Raw genomic sequence first — 18,934 nt, 5'->3', positions numbered from 1 at the left:
ACAGATGAGGAAGCTGTCCTCATCAGACACTGGAACTGCTGCCATCCTTGACCTTATCCCAGCCTCTAGAACTGCAAGAAATAAGTTCTGTTGTTTAATTCACCCAGTCTATGATATTTTTGCTATAGCAGCCTGAATAGACTTGGACACACTATGCTACTTGCCTTCCCTTTGCATGGCCCTTTACTGATATATTAGTGACTTGAAAAAATGGACCTGTCATTCAATCTTGGAGTAAAATTTTCCATGACAGTAATTTTTAATAAGTGGATATATCATTCTTAACAACATAAACAAAGACTTTCAGAATCAAAGGGAAATTTAAAGTTCAATGTATTGTATCCTTAAATTTTACAATAGTAAAAAATGAGGATCAGATAAACATGTGACCTTTCTAATTCTAGATAATTTGGTTCATGGCACAAAAAGAGGATTTTTTAAAGATGATGTTGACAATTGTCAGTAAGTATAGTTCTATACAGTGAAGTATTGGGATTGGTTGTGTAACCTCAATTCATACAAAACAACTATAGAATGCCAATTCCCCAAAATGAGCAATGCATTTCAACATTGCAGCACAAGGCTAAAGTGATTTAGGTCATGGCATTGAGGTGGTTGGGATGGAGTGCATGTGAGAAATGAATATGTGTTGAATCCCAACATATTAGAGCAGCTTCTTCCCCAAGAGGAAAATCAAGTTTATCATCCTTAATGACTAAGTTGCAGGAGTTGTAGTTTCTTCTGGAGAGGGAAAGATTTACAACACCCTCCAAGAAGCTCCCCTCACCCCCAAACAATTTACCTTGGTCTGAAAATGACAAAGCAGAGTGGATCTCAGGCATGACTGCTAGTCAGGGACAGGCCTGTTTATAGTAAAACCATAAGAAGTTATTACTTCCCTTACAGTCACCAGGAGGCTGGGCTGGGCTGGGTAAGTGATGACAGTGCTAGAATCACAAGAAATTCATTCAATCACATACCTCCCTATACCCATTCCCCAGTATCTCTGACACGATATTATAGCAACTTTATGGAAGGTTTATCAGAACGTTGTGGGCAGGATCCAGCTCATTAGGGCTGTATCTATAGAAGGCAGATTAGGACAGGGCTGGCACCATCTCCCACCTGGGGATACAGATACCTGGTATATTATTTAGTAAATTAATTAAATAATTACTCTAAGCTCCCTGTAGCTTAGGGGAAGTAGAATCAGGTCTCTTAACTCTGCTGTGCTCTATCTGGCACTAGGTTAACCTGCTCTTCAACCTTAAGAAAAACTGGAAGTAGGGCAAAGCTGACCTGAAGAGTCGCAGTATTTTAAAGCTGAATGTAAGACAAGCGATCAGTGTTTATACCATCACTGTATTTAGTTCTCATACATGCATATTATTCTACTTAATTGACTGATGTAGGATTGAAAAGGAAAACATAAGCCAGTTGCTCAGAGCGGGGCGACTGATCAGCGAACGAGCCGAGGTTACTACCGAATCCGAAAGTTCTGGGCGGTTCTGACTACTGTGAGAAGAACAACACCCGGGCCTTCGTCCCAGGTCTGCCTGAGGCGGGTCCGGTTCCCTTAGGCATCTAACCGCTGCGAGGGCTGCAGCTTTTTCCTGCCTCGACCCGCCTGCCGGCGCAGCTCCATCACACCGTGACTGACAGACACTGAGGCTCCACGCCTTGCGCTGCGGCGCCTGCCTGGTCTTTGTTTGGAGTACTGGGGAGCTGAGAACAGAAGGAGGCGTGACTTCAATATTCAAAGCGTTTTAAAAACAAACGATTTCCTAATTTGTATCTGTCTCCTGCCAGCGTGAAACTTCTATAAGCAGAACCGACTGAGCTGTGAGCCTTTCTTTCTGCCTATCGCCACCCACCATACCCCTGGGCCTCGCCTCCCCCACCCTTCCCTAGCCGCGGAGAGAGAACAGTCTAGCAGCAGACGAAACAGCCAGGACCGCGGGTGGGAGGCTGTTCCCGCAGCTAGTGGCTGGCGTTGCAGAATGTAGAGATTTTCCCATTCATAAACTAGCATCCCTACTCACCTACTTCCCGCCCTCCCCACACCGCCCCAAGCTCCGTGTGTGTGTTGGGGGGTTGGAGGGAAAGGGAAACGATTGTTGGGTCCAGGTTGCTCTGTTCCAGGGGGCCATGGGCCTAAAGTGGGGCGCTCTCCCTCTTCGTTAGGAAGTCCCATTTTTAAAATCCCATCTCGGGTCTTCACTCAGTCTTTACAGACGATTGACAGCGACCGAGGATGAACACTCTGGTTTGAAATGAAAGGACAAAATGGCTTTGATTCAATCCATCAATAAAACCTTACCCTTCCACTTCAGGCTGTCCGACATTTTGTGACTTGCATTTTTTGGTTCTATCATTCATTTAGGAAGCGACTGTCAAGCCACGCTACCTCTCCATTTGTAAACAACTGGCCTTTTTAGGTCCCTGTCTTTTACCCTTTTATGGCGCTGGGTGGGGGCACGGGAGTGCGCAAGGGAGATGATGGCAGGGGCGGGGCGGGACAGGGGATTGTGCTAATTCAAGATGCAATCTCCATCCACATAATAGATTGTTATTAACAATGATCCTCGTTGCAAAACCCTTAAAACTGCCCCTTGACTCCCCTAGCAGCAAAAGGAGAGCCCTTATTCGCTGAGCTGACGCTTCCTCTTCCCCTCCTTCATCGCCTCTCCCCCTCAGCCCTCTCCACTACTCTCTGCCCTGGAAATTACAACTCCTCAGCGCGCCGGGCCGGGAGGCGGCGGTGGTAGCAGCAGGAGGGAGGCGGGAGGGGATTCCCGAGCCAGCCGGGCGCCTGCCCTCCGCCCGCCGGCTGCAGAGTCGCGCGGCCAAGGTCAGAGGCGCCGCAGAAGCAGCTGCCAAGCTAAGAAGGTGGTCAATCCTGGCACGGGGAGAAAGCCTCAGGGCGTAGTCGGCAGGTAACGTCCGCCGCCGGGGATGGAGGCGATCTGAGGTCTCTGGGGTGGCCGGGTCGCGCCAGGGAGTCGCGGACGCAGAGACCTGGCAGGTGACTGCCCCAGTGGCCGCGCTAGGAGCTGGGGCGCCACCTTCGTCTCTGGCGCTGTCCGCCGCCTCGTGGTGCTGAACCGAGCTCCGCGGACAAGCGGCCTGCTCGTCTGCCTGCTCACCTACCCGTCGCCCTGCTTGGGGGCGGGCAGGGCTAACAGGGGCCTCTGGGCAGCTGCCCACTGTAGCCCAGGCATTGAAAGCCGAGACTTAGCAGACAGCACCCCCCGCCGCTGGTCCTGATGTGAAGAGGAGACGCGTGCTGCAGCCAGCGGCGGCGCTAGTGCTGATTCATCACCTAGAGAGCCTTGCAGGCCACCGGGAGGGCAACAGACCGACTCCGGACTCTGGACGCAGGTTGAAGTCGCTGGTGCAGGAGCCTTGCGGACAGAAGGTGAGGACCCCCTCCCTTCTCTTACCTCAAATTGTCTTAGGGCGGCGGCTCCAGGACAGAGAGGGGCGTGCCCCGGGGTTGTGAAGTAGTCATGCCCGTGTGATGCCCCCGCCTTCCGTCTCACCGGAGCTACCCACTCTTATTCTCCGCCAGTCTCCGGACCTTGAGCCATTCCACTCTCTGCTCTGAATACCTTGGGCTGCCCGTGCCGCGATGGAAGAGGAACTGAAGTGCCCCGTGTGCGGCTCCCTGTTTCGGGAACCCATCATCTTGCCCTGTTCCCACAACGTCTGTCTGCCTTGCGCTCGCACCATCGCAGTGCAGACTCCGGACGGTGAGCAGCACCTGCCTCAGCCGCTCCTGCACTCCCGGGGCTCAGGGCTGCCCGCAGGCACCGCCGCCGCACCCTCCCTGGACCACGACGCTGCAGCTGGCCCAGCCTGCAGCGGCGGGGGCGGGACCGCAGCTGGCGGCCTGGGCAGCGGTGCGGGAGGTGGCGGGGACCACGCGGACAAGCTAAGCTTATACAGCGAGACAGACAGCGGCTATGGCTCTTACACCCCCAGCCTCAAGTCCCCCAATGGGGTTCGCGTGCTGCCCATGGTGCCGGCACCGCCGGGCTCCTCGGCCGCCGCGGCTCGGGGTGCCGCTTGCTCCTCGCTGTCGTCCTCGTCAAGCTCCATCACTTGCCCACAGTGCCACCGCAGCGCCTCCCTGGACCACCGCGGCCTGCGAGGATTCCAGCGCAATCGCCTGCTAGAGGCAATCGTGCAGCGGTACCAGCAGGGCCGCGGTGCCGTGCACGGGGCGACACCGGCCGTGGCGGTGGCCATCTGCCAATTGTGCGACCGCACGCCTCCCGAACCAGCTGCTACGCTCTGCGAGCAGTGCGATGTGCTCTACTGCGCTTCCTGCCAGCTCAAGTGCCATCCATCCCGGGGACCCTTCGCTAAGCATCGCCTAGTGCAACCGCCACCGCCTCCCGCTGCAGCCGAGGCCGCTTCTGCGTCCCCAGGCGCGGCCCAGGGCGCCCCCAGCGGAGGCGGTGGCTGCAAGAGCCCCGGGAGCACCGGGGCTGGGGCCGGAGCGGTGGGGGGCGGCGCCGCCCGCAAGTTCCCTACATGCCCCGAACACGAGATGGAGAACTACAGCATGTACTGCGTGAGCTGCCGGACCCCGGTGTGTTATCTGTGCCTGGAGGAAGGCCGGCACGGCAAGCACGAGGTGAAGCCTCTGGGGGCCATGTGGAAACAGCACAAGGTGAGCGCCCTCTGGGCTGGACGCGGGAGCATGGGTACAAAAAAGGGTGCGAGAAAGAATCTTGGCCTCTTTCGTCCACAGTAGGCAGAGGGTCAGTCAGGGAGTCAAGCAGAAACCCCTTTTTCCCTCCTTCCCAAACTCAGTTGTTTGACACACACTTATATGAGCTCCTGGTACTCTAATTTGAGCGTTTTGAATGGGAAGGGTTTGAAATTCCCCCCTTCCCTGAGATTTTATCATTCTACACTAAGAGCACCGAGAACCAGCAAGAAGGCTCTTTCACTCCTAACCTTGACTAATAAATTTCTTGATGGCCCCTTCTGATTTATGGCATGCAAGGACACCCCTCACCCCCAACACACACACACACAAAGGTGCTTCTTAAGTGTGGGCATTACCATTTACCTGTAAGGAAATGGCAGATGCCTCCTGGTCCTTGGTTGATCTGCTCTGAAGGCAGAAAATGTTCTAACTCAACCCTCAGTGAAAGGATACACTATTTCCTCCACAGCTGAATTCCCAACAGCTTCCAGAGCAGAAATTTTCCTGCTCTTGCAACTAGCCTTCAGCACTATCTACCCCCATTGAATTGCCTGTCATGTGAGAGGGAAGATATAATTGTTCATGAGTTTTCTTACGAATTCAAGTGTGTAGCCTTTCAAGAAAGGAGCATCATTTTCTCCAGAGGCCTCTTACTGGGACCATACGGCTCATGGCAGTGGGTGTGTGGTGGAGTCACAGAATGAGCTTTTAGTAGGACAATTAAGCACACTTTCATCTGCAGACTGCTGTAAGCCTCATTGGTTTGCAGCAGCCCATGGGAATGGAACAGCCTCTAAAGGCAACCTTCATAAACTCGTGGCTGTCAATGTGTCTTCCTATGTGACATGGAGAGAAAGAGAGAAAGTTTCAAAGTCAGTTCAGATCCCAAAGCAAGAGTGGAGTCAGTTCTTCTAACAAACATTCACCTCAACTTTCCATCCAAAGGACACACTGAGCAATCAGACACACTGGGGTTTGAGGTCCATGAACCAAACCGGGCAGAGTTAGGGTCCTTTGTTCAATGATCCCAACATATTATTCAATGTCTTCTTTCCCATAAACTCTCATCCTGCAAAGAGTGAGGAGGCCCTCAGATTGCCCAACAGGAAATATTGTATTCTGATTGATAAAAGAAAATAAAACATTTTGCCATGGCTATCTTGTATCTTTCAACTAGAAATGGGCAACAAGGAGAACATAGATGAGAGAAGAAGGGTACTACTGGCATTCAGTGGGTAGAAAACTCTCCAAACCAATTATCCAGCCACAAATGTCAGTATGCTGATGTTGAGAAGCTCTGCTGTGAATTTACTCAAATCTGGACCCAAATCTCAGGGCTTTTAATTCACGTGCTGTAAGTGTTTAAACACATTTTAAAACTCACTGAATAATAATATCTATCTCAGATCATTATTGTAAGGAATAAGTATAATACTGTTGAACTTGGAGCACATTACCTGACTCACCAAAACCAATATATGTTACTGTGCTGGTCCGTGGCAATGTTATTTCTTATTTTTATAGTCCTAATACTTACAACTACTACTAGGTATGCAGAAAGCTACAGGACAGAGGCAGAGAGTGTCTATTTGGCTTCATTGAGTTGGTTACCTGAAGAAAACAGAGCCAGTGATTTTTGGTATTACTTATGCTGAGTCCTAAAGTAACTTTAAACTAAATGAGAATATCACATTTTGTTGCATATTGCTTCACAGTAATTGTAGCTGCTTTGCTTATTTCATCTTTCCAGTGAAGAGATGTCATTCTACATATAAAATCTCTTAAAAAGAGGCTATGATCATTTGCCAAGGCGGGGAGAACAGGTTTACATTCAGATTTCACAAGCTGCTAAATTTTCACAACCCAGAAGATTAGAACGAATTCTGGGTGTTACCACCCAAATCTTTAAACTTGGTGAAGAGTGGAAAGCAAAATGAGTTGAGATGAGAGTTTGCCATCTTAAAAGAGATTAAATCTCTTATAAGGAAAAGTTATAAGGATCCTTATAAGAATAATGAGCTATGGTTTCAATAACCAAGGTCATGCAGGGAAAATCATTAGTCATCCTTGATATGGTGTCAACAGCAGTTTTATAAAATTTCTGTCCTGCAAAATTATGAGGAATATGGAAAGTACATGTGATATTTGTTTAGTAAAGTGGGACAACTGTCTGGGTAGTGGGGTAACATAATTATGAGAAATCTAGCATCTCAATTTTTACCTGTTGCCTCTGCTTCAAAGAACAAAGATCATTCTTCTAAATTCAGAAGGAATGCATGAGATACTTTTGTGAAAACCCATTTTCAAGAATGAATAGTTCTGCTGTTCTCTTTTAGCAGGTGCTGTTTTTCCACAGAAAGGGAAATTATTGAGTGTTTGTTATGAGCATCTCTACTAGGGACGGCAATGAAAAGAATAGATAAGGGAGGGAGCCCCGGTGGAGCATTTTGTCTTGTTGTTTGGGCAGGCAGGTAGTGTTGTGAGCTGTGAGGGTGGCTACTTTGGACAGGTATACTATAACATTCAATTTCACTGTCCTACTGTGGCAACTTTAGTTTCTTAGTAAAACTGATTAAAACTAAGTTTCTGTAGTGTGTGTGTGTGTATGTGTGTGTGTGTGTGTTGCTCTAAAATCCCAGCAGCCGTGACAAAGGCTTGTTGCTCTAGTAGAACTAGAATTGGGGAAGGAACACTGCCTGAACATTCCTGTGAGTGGAGAAACTTTCATCAAAGCTTTGCTTGAATTCCTCTCTGGCGTGACTGGAACCTGTTATCTCATTAATGATTCTAGGCAAAGTGACAAAGAGGTGGCACTGAAATCTATTTTGAAACAAGATTGATTATCACCTTTTAAAAACAGTGTAAAAAGTTTAAGAGGTAGCTAAACACATTTTTAGATGATTCTTCTGGAAGAGAACCTCATGTCAAAGAACTTCTGATGTGAAGAAACTCTGTGTAGTGGAAGATAGAACAGGAAAGAAAGCTTTCCATGAGCACTTTTGTTGTTTTGCCTATTGATTCTGGAATTCTAATTTTCCTTAAGCAAGGAGGATGGGTCTCTGTGGGTTATATCTCTTCCCTAGTGTGACATGTCATGAATGTCAACAATGCTTGTAACTTTTGTTGGGTACAGATAGTCCATCTTGAATTAAAATGGGTAGAAGACAGGAGAGGTCTGTTGCACCATGTGGGTAGCTCTCTGGCAGGCCAGGGATTGAAATAAATAAGTAAATAAATAAGTAAATTTAAAAAATGGGTAGAAGCTGATTCTGAACTGATGTATGGAATGCTGGATAAGCCCTACATCAGAAGTCGTTTGAGAACCATGGAAAACAGAAGAATATTTAAAACAAAAGCTCATGGAAACCCTGGGATAATGGATCCCAATGAGTCAGCACTTCCAAGAGCAAAGAAGATGGTGATGCCTGAATCCCCAAGGAAGAGGGGACTTCAGGTCACTCCTTGTCTTGAGGATCTGCCAAAAGGCACTTGTCTTCTCGGCAAACTGGTCTTATCTGTCTTTTATAAACATAAGGGCAGGCTTTTAGCTTTTAAAATCTCAGAGGAAAAGAGTTCCTCCATTAGAAGAAATGACACATGAAGGACAAAGGCAGAAGATGCGACTAGAGCTCTACTTTGATCATAAGTATACTTATTTGAATACTTATGGTACTTTAAACATAAGTAGTAAGTGCTCATTACTAAAAACTAAAATTATAGATATAAAAATGTAGAAATTAATGTGGGGGTTTCCCTGCTGGTGCAAGGGGTTAAGCACAGCACTGTGAAGCTGTCCGCAGCCTCTGTAGCACAAGTTCAATCCCCGGCCAGCCAGGGAGTTACCCACATGGCACCTCAGACCTCTCCTGTCTCGCCTACTGCTCCCCTCAGCAGTGTATCTCAGTAGATCTGCCTGTTCTGTTCCCCACTCTGTCTCTGGTGAATCTCTCATCCCCTGCACCTCTGGCCTATACCCCAGTTCTTGCATGCATAAATAAATAAATCTTAAAAAAAGAATTTAATGTGATCCCCAAATTCTAATTTGTAAAGAAAAGCATTTCTAATATTTTATGGTTTTCCTTCTAGAATTCTATTATACATTTATTTTGTAACTATTTTTTCTTGAAAAACACAATAGAAACATCTTTCTTGTCAATTAGTGTATATCCTTTTTGATGACTGTATGCCATTCCATCATTAGGATTTATTATTTTATTTGATTGACACCCTAATATGGGATTTCAGCTTGTTTTCAGTCTTTTGCCTCTGTAAACACTTTTCTAGTTAAATGTATGCCTGTATTGTTAATTGTTTCCTAAAGTTAAAATTTTAAATATGGAGTTTATATATATTCTACATCAAATGATTTCTGGCTTGAAGACATCTGATAAATGTCTTCAAATTGACTGCTTGAAGTTTTTGCTTACTTTTTTTTCCCATCAGCAAAATTGTATAAATAGTAAAAATTCATGTAGACAAGGACTATCGGGAGAAACGATAAAGTGTATTGTCATTACATTATTATTATTTATTACATTATTCCTGAATTATTTTTTTAAATCACAAGGATGTAGATTTTTATATATTAAACTGCTAATAGGGATCTTTCTTCCCTTAAAGATTGGTTTAATATGTACATTTATTGCCCCATAGCCTCTCTGGGGTTTTAAGGCCCATAAAAAAACCAAGCTTTCAGGACTCACTGAAGATGCTTTTGGGTAGGGGGCCTGGGGGAGAGATAAAGTACTTGCCAAAAATCTTCTGGGAAGTCTGAAGTCTATACCTCAGATAGACTGATAGTTGCATAGTAGCTGCTGGTTCTATGCCAAGCATTGGTGAACAGAAATCTGTTGAGCTATATAGAGCATGTGGCATAGAAATATGTGCAATTTGAATGAAAGCCTGGATTTTTCAGAAGTTGAATCTTTTGCTGACTTTGAAGTTCTGGAAAATGAAGTGCGTAGGCTGACTTCAGTTCCATCTGCCCCAGACTGGCTAAGAACCAATGGCAAATCTGCTCAGATCCCTGGGATCATGAGCCAACTTCAATAGCTAGAGCCTGCCACATCTTCTCACACCACCTACTGTGCTAACATCACCACTGTCTTTAAAGCCATCTGGGATGTAGCCTTGCTTCATGCTTAGATTTAATTTCAAGCAGGTCAGTAATTCAGGAACAGCTATTAGAAGGTGCCTTCATGTTATGATCTTTGAAAGACATGCTTTCCACATCACCTTATACACCTGAAAAATCAAAAGTGGGTTTGAGAAAAGAAGGTAAGAATCCATAAATGTGGAGACTTCTTTCTGGAGACTATTTATAGAGATATAGGGTTTTAAAATTGAGAAAGACCTTAAAAAACTGAGTGGACACCGCTTCTGGCACTAATGATGAATGAATTCCATATTGTCCACTGTGGTGTTCACACTATGGCTAAGGTACTATTATATTTTTAGCCTACAGAAAGAAGTCCTTTATGTGGGGAGACATGCATGGTGAGGGGACCTTATCTGTCCCAACAAGCCCAACATATGGAGTGTTCTAGAAAGGAAAGTGTCAATCTCTGAGACAGATTTAGGGGAAGGGCTTACAAACTGTGGCCCATCATCTATTTTTATAAATAAAGCTTTACTGAAACACTGTCATGGTCATTACTTACATATTGCCTGGGACAGCTTCTGGAAGAACTGAGTGATCTTAACAGGGAATTGTAGCCTGCAAAGTTGAAAATATTTGATATTTGATATCTTTTCCCTGCTGACCTCTAGACTAGAACCTTGTGACTCAGAGGTGTCTGCTCAGCAGTAGTTATAGCAGCCAGGAATTTACTGGTGATACCTACACCCCAGCTCTTGTATGCATAAATAAATACATCTTTAAAAAAAATTTTTGAGAAACCCTGATGGGAATGCTTTTGGTCTCCAGGGTCCCTTGAAGTCTTCACTCTGTCAAGTTGGCTGAGTAGTGTGAGCCTCAGGCCTGAAGCTGATTTTCAGTAACTGGATTCTCAGGGGGTCTGAGAAGCTTGAACTATGGACACATGATAGGTCTTTAGGTTCAGCAAATTCTGGATGCTGGGTGACAATATGGTTCTCCCAGGCCACCTGGACCGAGGCGGCAGGTCTCTGAGGGGTGGAGCTGTGTGTGTCTGAGCCAGGTTGTTGGGGTCCTGGAAAGGGTTCTGGCAACTTTTTTGTTGCATTTCTGGCATTAAACAGAAATATGTTTACTGTTCATTTCTCTGGATTTCCATTAGTTTGTGTCTAAGTTGTTCTTCAAAGCAGCAAAGAATGCTTTATCCCCTCTTTAGTCAGTTTTGAGGACCTTCCCAAGGAGGGGTGAAAACTGAGAAATCTGTCTGAGCAGGGAGGATATAGACAGACATTGGGAGGGGAGTTCATGAATTCACCTCTCCCTGCTTGCAGTTTCTTTTTGCAAAGCTAAAACTGTGCGGGGGTTTTTTATTTTTACTTCCTAGGATAGACTGTTTCCTAACAGAGATCATAAATTCCTGCCTCCTCATTTTGCAGATGAGGAACTGGAGTTGTACAACAAGTTGTGAAATGGTTCTGTAAAAAGATCCTTTTAATGTCCTCATTGTACATTTTGAGTCACCAAAAAATGGAGCAGAATGCTATGTTTGTGTCTGAGCAAAAACAGAGGCCTACAGCATCACCTATGGAGTGATTATGAATGAAGTAAGTTAGGGTTGGTTGACACCTACTCTAAAGAGGGAGGCCAGAGGGCCTCCCCAGTGGTGCAGTGGGTTGAGCGCAGCGCTGTGAAGCTGTCCTCAGCCTCTGCAGAGTGGGTTCAATTCTAGGCAGGCCAGGGAGATACCCACATGGCACAGCAGACCTCTCCTGTCTGGCCCGCTGCTCCCCTCAGCAGTTTTATCAGTCTGTCTGCCTGTTCTGTTCCCCACTCTGACTCTGGTGAATCCTCTCACCCTCCTGTGCCTCTGGCCTGTACCCCCATTCTTGGATAAATAAATAAATCTTTAAAAAAAATAAAATAAAGAGGGAGGGCCGAGTAAGAGGGGGACACAACCTCTCTCTCATTCAAGTATAATGGGGCAAATGAAAGTGGAGATAAAGGTTGAGGAGCAAACAATGTATTCTGTTTAGAATAAATTTGATTAAAAAACGTTGGAATACTGAGGGGTAAAGGGGGAATCTATTACATAAAATAACCCTGCCTCTTTGTTTAATGGGTGGCCACAGAGGGGAAAGTTAACTTGGGGAGAAGAGTAGAAAAGGATCCACAAAGGACAAGAACAGGTCAGGTGGGCTGATTCGCTCAGGAGTGTGGCAGGGGTCTCAACAACAGATACAACAGACAGGAAGTGGCACCTGCCGGCTCTCACTCCAGAAGGAGGGATTGGGCCTTGGTCATATGGCATCTACAGTACATGTCCAGGCAGTGCATATATAAAGTTTGTATTAGGAAATGTAGGCAAATTTTTGTACTTATTGTATCTCCTGACTCTGGCTTATAGTTTGATTATGGACAATATCTTTAAAGCCAGGAAATCAATAAAATATGAAGAATCAGAAATGAAAGCCCTCTTAAAATGGAGAACTGTGGCCCAATAAGTTATAATAAATCAAAGTCACTCAGTAAATTTCATGTTACCTCACAGCAGGCAAGTATCTGCCTTATCTGGTAAGCTATGTCTTCTAACAAAAGGCCATTTCTAGCACTTACTACAACAGTTTAAAAGTGAATGATGCCACTTGACCACCAGATCCTTTTTCTGAGCTTGTGCCTTTAATGAGTACATATTCTTCAATTCATCTAATATTCAACCAACAAGTAAATCGTGAATGCTTGTGTCATACCAGGCATTCCAAGGACTGAGGTCACACTTGAATATGCTCTCTTCTTTCAAAGAGTGTAAATCTAGTACAATAGAAAGAAAATCAACAAATACACAGATAAATCAATTGGATAATTTCTGGTAATGCTAAGTACTAAGATGGAAGTAAGATAATGGGATATAAAATACTTGGGCAGGTTGAAAAAGGATCTCTGAAGGGGCTGTGTTCAAGTTCAGGGAAGAACCAGCCCTGCACAGTTCTGAGGGCAGCTGGTTTCCCAGGGAAAGTAAGACCAAAGCCCCACAGTGGAAGATGCCTCACGAATTTAAAAGACAGAAATAGGCAGTGCGTTTGGAGTGCAATGAAAAATATGAGTAAGTGGCAAGAACAGAGAGACAGGCAGGGTCAAGAGGACACAGGTCCTGGCAGGCCACAGAGAGCAGGTTTGACTTTATGGGAAATGCACCGGGAGACTGTTAGAGGGCTCTAAGCTAAGAAGTGATGTTTGCTTTTCAAAAAGATCATTTTTACAGTTTTTTGGGGGAAATGCATGCAAAAAAAGTGGATGTAGAAAGGCCACTTAGAGGACTTGGGAATCATTTGGGCTATAAATATGAGGACCGCAATTAAGCTAAAAGCAGCAGAAATTAGGAGACTTTAACACATTCAAATCCTGCTTGGGGTTCCCTGAGCTTCTTGGACTTGTGGTTTGGTGTCTTCTATTATTTTTGGAAAATTCCTGTCTGTTATATCTTCAGGTAATTCTTTTGCTGTGTTCTCTCTCTCTCTCTCTCTCTCTCTCTCTCTCTCTCTCTCTCTCATCCTTCTAGGATTCCAGTTACAGAGCTGTTAGACTGTTTGATGTCTCACAGTTTGGGGGTGCTCTATTTTTTTCTCTTTAATAATTCTATTTCATCTCAGTTACAGTTTCAATAATTTCTGCTGACTTATCTTTCAAGGTCACTGATACTTTCCCAGGCTGTTTCCCAACTCATTAGCCCCTTTCCATATTTCCTCTGAATTGTCTGAAAGAGAGTTGTCAGATGGCCCAATGACCTGGGGAGGTCCCCTTTCTTCAATATGAACATGCAGGTCATTGGGCCATCTGACAACTCTCTTTCAGTCTCATACAATAAAAAGTCTCCAAAATGACAGTGCCTCGCCTGCCCAGCAGGATGATTCATCTTATTTCACATCTTTCTTGTGAATATCATGACATACCACCAGCTCTTTTTTGAAGGCTGTGATTATAATAACCTCTCACATCCGTTTCCTTTACAAGTATTTGCATCTTGTCACTGATGTTTGTTCTCCACACAGACTGACTGTCCAGCAGGGTTCCATGCCTGTAGCTTACCGAGAATGCAAAGATACATAGACGAGAGTCAAGACACACTAAAGGCAAGAAATCTGCTCTGGAGGGTGTCAGGAACCACAAGATGTTTAAGGTTTTAGCCTATGCACAGATTAGAAAATTCACCTGCCAGGGCCTCCCTGGTGGTGCAGATGGTTGAGCGCAGCTCTGTGAAGCTGTCTGCAGCCTATGTAAAGTGGGTTTGATCATGGCTGGCCAGGGAGAAACCCACATGGCGTGGCAGACCTCTCCTGTCTCGCCCGCTGCTCCCCTCAGCAGTGTATTTTGTCAGTCTGCCTGTTCTGTTCCCCACTCTGTCTCTGGTGAATCCTCTTACCCCCCGCATCTCTTGCCTGTACCCCAATTCTTATATAAATAAATAAATCTTTTTTTTTTTAAAAAAAGCAATCCAACCATTTAGGCAAAACAAACAAAAAAGTTGCTAAAAAAAAAAAGAAAAGAAAAAGAAAGTTAACCTGCCATAGTTTTGTCAGTGCAGAATGAAGACCTGAAGCTCCTGGGCCAGAGAAAAAGAGCAGTTTAACTAAGAGCAATAGCAGTAGGCAGGGTACCAGCCTGTTTGTGCCAGCAACCTGAGCCGCATTGCACAAGGCAGTGTGAAGGTCAAACGACACCTGTACACACGTTAAGGGGAGGAATCCTGAATTTAGGGGCCCAAATCTTTTATGTAGGACACAAATATGAGGTTCTTTGCTCCAGTGGCAGCAGCATTTCGACTTCTTAAGGTTGTTATCTATACGATCAACCTCGGATAGTCAGTCAAAAGAGCCATCAAGGCCCCACTGGCAAAACCTGCATAAACGCAAGAGACCTATGAAGGAATATCTTCCAACAGGAGGGTTAAATCAAGATCCAAATGTCCCCACGAGTGATTACTGCCAGGATCTCCTTTTCCTCTAAACTTCTGATTTCAGTTGGGGTATACATGCCTCAGGAACACCTGGGTAAAACATGCAAGATCTGTGCTGTCATCAGTCAGATTTTTTTTTTTTTTGCTCCTTTGGAATCTGTGGGATGAAGATGGTGATGATGGAATGAGAAGCAGAGCAAATGCTACTTCTCAGCCCTACCTCTAGAGGGCTCCTCCGCATAACTCCCGCCTCTGAAATAGGTCCCTCTTCTTTCAAATTGATGCTCAGTAATAATCATGGTGATGTTGGTCAGAGAGACTTTCCTTTATTAAGTTCTTATGATGTGAACTGTCTTGAGTTCTTAAAGTGCATAATCTCATCTAATGCAAGGTCATTCCATGGGGAGAGGATGGAGTGTGTGTTACTGTGGCAGAACTTGTTGAAGCTGTCTAATATCAGCACTCTTTTTTTTTAAAAAAGATTTATTTATGCATACAAGAACTGGGGTACAGGCCAGAGGTGTGGGGGTTGAGAGGATTCACCAGAGACAGAGTGGGAAACAGAACAGGCAGACTGACTGAAATACACTGCTGAGGGGAGCAGCCAGGGAGACAGGAGAGGTCTGCTGCACCATGTGGGTATCTCCACAGCTGGCGGGAATGGAACCCGCAGTGCAGACACTGTGGACAGCTTCACAGCGCTGCACTCAACCGCCTGTGCCACCAGGGAGGCCCTAGACTTAATTCTTTTTTTGTGTATTTGTTTTCTTTCCCCATAATCCCATAGATTATTTTCCCTGTCACTCCTACACTTTCTGGAGAGTGTTGACCAGAGGTGACAAAAGACTTCATCTTAATTATTTGGGTTTGGGGGAATTTTTTTCCTCTCTCCTGAAACTTTTTCTGGATACTTTCATTTTAATTAAAATCCATTTATTCTGTTATGATAGAAACATAAATCTAGCATTTCCTGAGCAAGTGTTAAAGTGGTATCTATTTAGCATACCTCACAGGTATGTTTTCTCCTAATATTGCTACACAATTGAAGGCCATGAAATCTACTTTTTATGGTAAGTTATCCCAAAATATAAGAAGTAAAATCGCATGACCATTCTAACATTATATTATATGTCAAATACAGAGCTGAAACAGAGCTCTTGTCCTTGCTTCTGAGACTTGATTCATTTTATAAATTTCCCTGTCATGTTGTCCAACTGAAAAAAAAAAGCCTAATTCATTTATTCAACAAATACTGTGGACTATACCTCTTTGTACCTCATACAAAGATGTAGCACACAAGGTTTCCATCTTCTAAGTCCTCACAATTTAGCGGAAGCAAAAGAAAATATCATATAACATTACAGTATAATGAGGTATGGGGTGGTACAGGGTCCAGAAAGGAGCATCTCCCCAGTTCAGGAGGGAGAGGGAGGTAAGCATGAGGCAGGATGAGGGAGGGACACTTGAGTTGAATTTTGGATGACTTTGGGAGCTGGAAAGCAAAGGAAAGGGCCTATCAAGCAGGGGAACAGCATGTGCAAAGGCACAGAGGTATGGCATAGCCTGATGGGTCATGCTAAGGCTTTTGTCTTGAAGGTGGTACCAGCTGCTGCCCTTGCCTGTTAACTTCAACAGGAACTAGCAAGCCCAGGCCCCAGGGAACCATAAATATTTCCAATTATTCTGGGTCTGCTTCCTGCATATGTTTGCTCTTGAGGGCCATTTGACCCTTGTGCCAGAATGAGAAGTAATCATTTATTTTTAATGATCAGAAGTCAGTTCCCAACAGCATTGCACACATCAGTTCTGCCTCTTTTATTTTTGACCTGTGCATTAAGTCTAGCCAGGCAATTTCAGTTGGTGGCGCTGACATATCAATATTGGCAGCCTGAAGATGCCTGTTGTCAAGCGAGGTGCTCCCCCAGTATGCCTCTGGGCAGGAACTCCCTGAGAACTCCTCAGCTGTCAGCATTTTGGGAGTTGGAGACTGAAGCTGAGTTGTGGGTGGTGAGAGCGGCCTCCTGCCATCACCGCCTCCATGGGGTTTGTATTTATCAAGGTTCAGCATGAATCACTAATTATAGCATGGCTGGCTTTACGTTTTTTAGCCTCCTGACCACAAAGTCAGAGTTCTTTTTATAAGCAAAAGTACTCTGGTTGACTGGAATTGGAGAGAATTTACTGGGACAATAGTACTATTTTCTGAGCACTCACAGAATCAGTGGGAGCTTTGAAACCAGGTTTGCAGTGAAAACAAGGGGCAGATCCACATACAGTCCTGCTTGTGTGCCAGGTTCCATTCTCGTTTACATGTATGAACTCAATCCCACAATTACACTATACGGTATCTACTGCCATCATCTAAGAGGGTGAATTAATTTCTCACTCTGAAGTCTGGGTCCAGTGAGGGACACAGGCAAGTAGATGTATACTTGGCTCATGACAGGGCGATAATTAGGAATAAAATGAGAGGCAGGGGATAAAGGGGGTACAGAGGAGAAGGAGACCCACAAACTCATAAAGTCCCACAGCTGCATTTCTGAACCTCAATTTAGACTGACCACTAGGCTGATGAATTTTTTGAATTTGGTCACCTGGCTTTTGGAGCCTGTGGCTGACAGTTCAGAGAGAACTATAATACAACACAAAGCCACTTTCTGCCCAAAGGGGGTTGTTCTGGGACTCTTCCCACTATTGGCAGGTAGCTCAGAAAAGAGAAATCAGCATGGGGTGGAGGAACTCTCCAGTCCTCAAGCAGGGAACTCTCCAGTCAAGCAGAGGCAGGGCATGGGACAATATCTGAAGTTCTGTCTGACGTGACTAAATTTGGGCCGGATCAGCCCGGGGTGGCAGTTACTGAGAAGTAGTGGTTACTGTCATGATCTGCAGGCTTGGGTCAGACCGCCAGTGCCCAGCACCACATGGGGCTCTGTGCCCTGGAAACGAGGTTCAGAGCGGCTATTCTAATTAAATCCAACATGTGAGAGGTTGTGATTTGAATAGCTCAGGGGAGGTAAGATAACATCTAGAGCAAAATCAATTCACTGACACAGATATTTATGGAGCACAAGGTCAGGCAGACAGATAGTTTGACCCAGCATAAAAATACTTATATTTTAAACTGTTCTTCTAACGTAGAGACTCTACGGGAATATAATTCTAACATTAATGAAATAAGAAGATGTAAAATGCAACTTTAGGTTCAGGTTAAGATCCATTCAACCATAAGAAAAAAATTCATCTTCTGCCTGGATATTTCCTTTCTTTCCAGGAGTCTGATCTAACCGACATTGTAGAAACAAAACAATCCATTTCTCGTTTCTCACACTGCAGGCTCCTCTCTCAGACCAGAAAGGGACAATTTTCAGGGTCCTCTGCTGGCCCACCAAATCGTCTCTGTGGAAATAAGACTCTCATTTCTAAACAAACTTGAAACAAAATACAATATGCTATAAACCCCTAATACATTGCCAATAAATAAGCTGGGACTCCCTGGTGGTGCAAGGAATGAAGCACAGCACTGTGAAGCTATCTGCAGCCTCTGCAGTATGAATTCAATCCCCAGCCGGCCAGGGAGCTACCCACATGGCGCAGCAGACCTCTCCTCTCTCGCACACTGCTCCTTCAGCAGTGTACTCCGGTCAATCTGCCTGTTCTGTTCCCCACTCTGTCTCTGGTGAATCCTCTCACCACTACCACCACCACCACCACTACCACCACCCCACACACACACACACCTCTGGCCTGTAGCACAGTTCTTGATGCTCAAATAAAATAAATCTTAAAAAATTTTTAAAATAAATAAATAAGCCACTATCTCTGGAGAAATGATTTCCACCTTCCCCTAAAAAAACCTTTGCACCTTTCCACTAGAATAACCAAGTTCAGTTTCCCCAACGCTATCCCTTGGGCAAGGAGAGGTGACGTGTGGCCATTTCACACATGAAGTAACTGGGGTAGGGAAAAATCCAAGTGTGTGCTGTGGGAATATCCAGTCCCCACATGGTCCAGCCCTGATCCAGATGAGCCCACTGGTGGGTCCTGGGAGAGCGGGCCCTCGCTTGACCTCTCCCGATGTACTGAGAAGAAACAGAAGGCAAGATCTGGCAGCAAGAGTGGAGGGCTTGGAGCCAGTGCCCACTGAGTTGTGAGATTATTTCCCGTTCAG

At 45.3% G+C, this 18,934-nt stretch overlaps 1 protein-coding gene across 3 annotated transcripts in view; it reads left to right on the top strand.

The window, feature by feature from the left end:
* The first annotated feature begins 3,631 nt into the window (after positions 1-3,631).
* Positions 3,632-18,934, top strand: part of TRIM67 (tripartite motif containing 67) — a 35,040-nt gene continuing 19,737 nt past the window's right edge. For 2 of the 3 annotated variants that reach the window (XM_054695473.1, XM_037511475.1), the window contains exon 1: positions 3,632-4,678. In XM_054695473.1, coding sequence (XP_054551448.1) covers positions 3,632-4,678 — 1,047 coding nt within the window. The remainder of the gene's footprint in view (positions 4,679-18,934) is intronic. The other variant, XM_037511476.1, reaches the window with a different exon arrangement.

Source organism: Talpa occidentalis, unplaced genomic scaffold (genome assembly GCF_014898055.3).
Source record: "Talpa occidentalis isolate TD23 unplaced genomic scaffold, MPIMG_talOcc4v2.1 talOcc4.14, whole genome shotgun sequence".
Classification (NCBI taxonomy): Eukaryota; Metazoa; Chordata; class Mammalia; order Eulipotyphla; family Talpidae; genus Talpa; species Talpa occidentalis.
The sequence above is the reverse complement of the archived record's forward strand: the minus strand, read 5'-3'. Positions and strand labels throughout refer to the sequence as shown.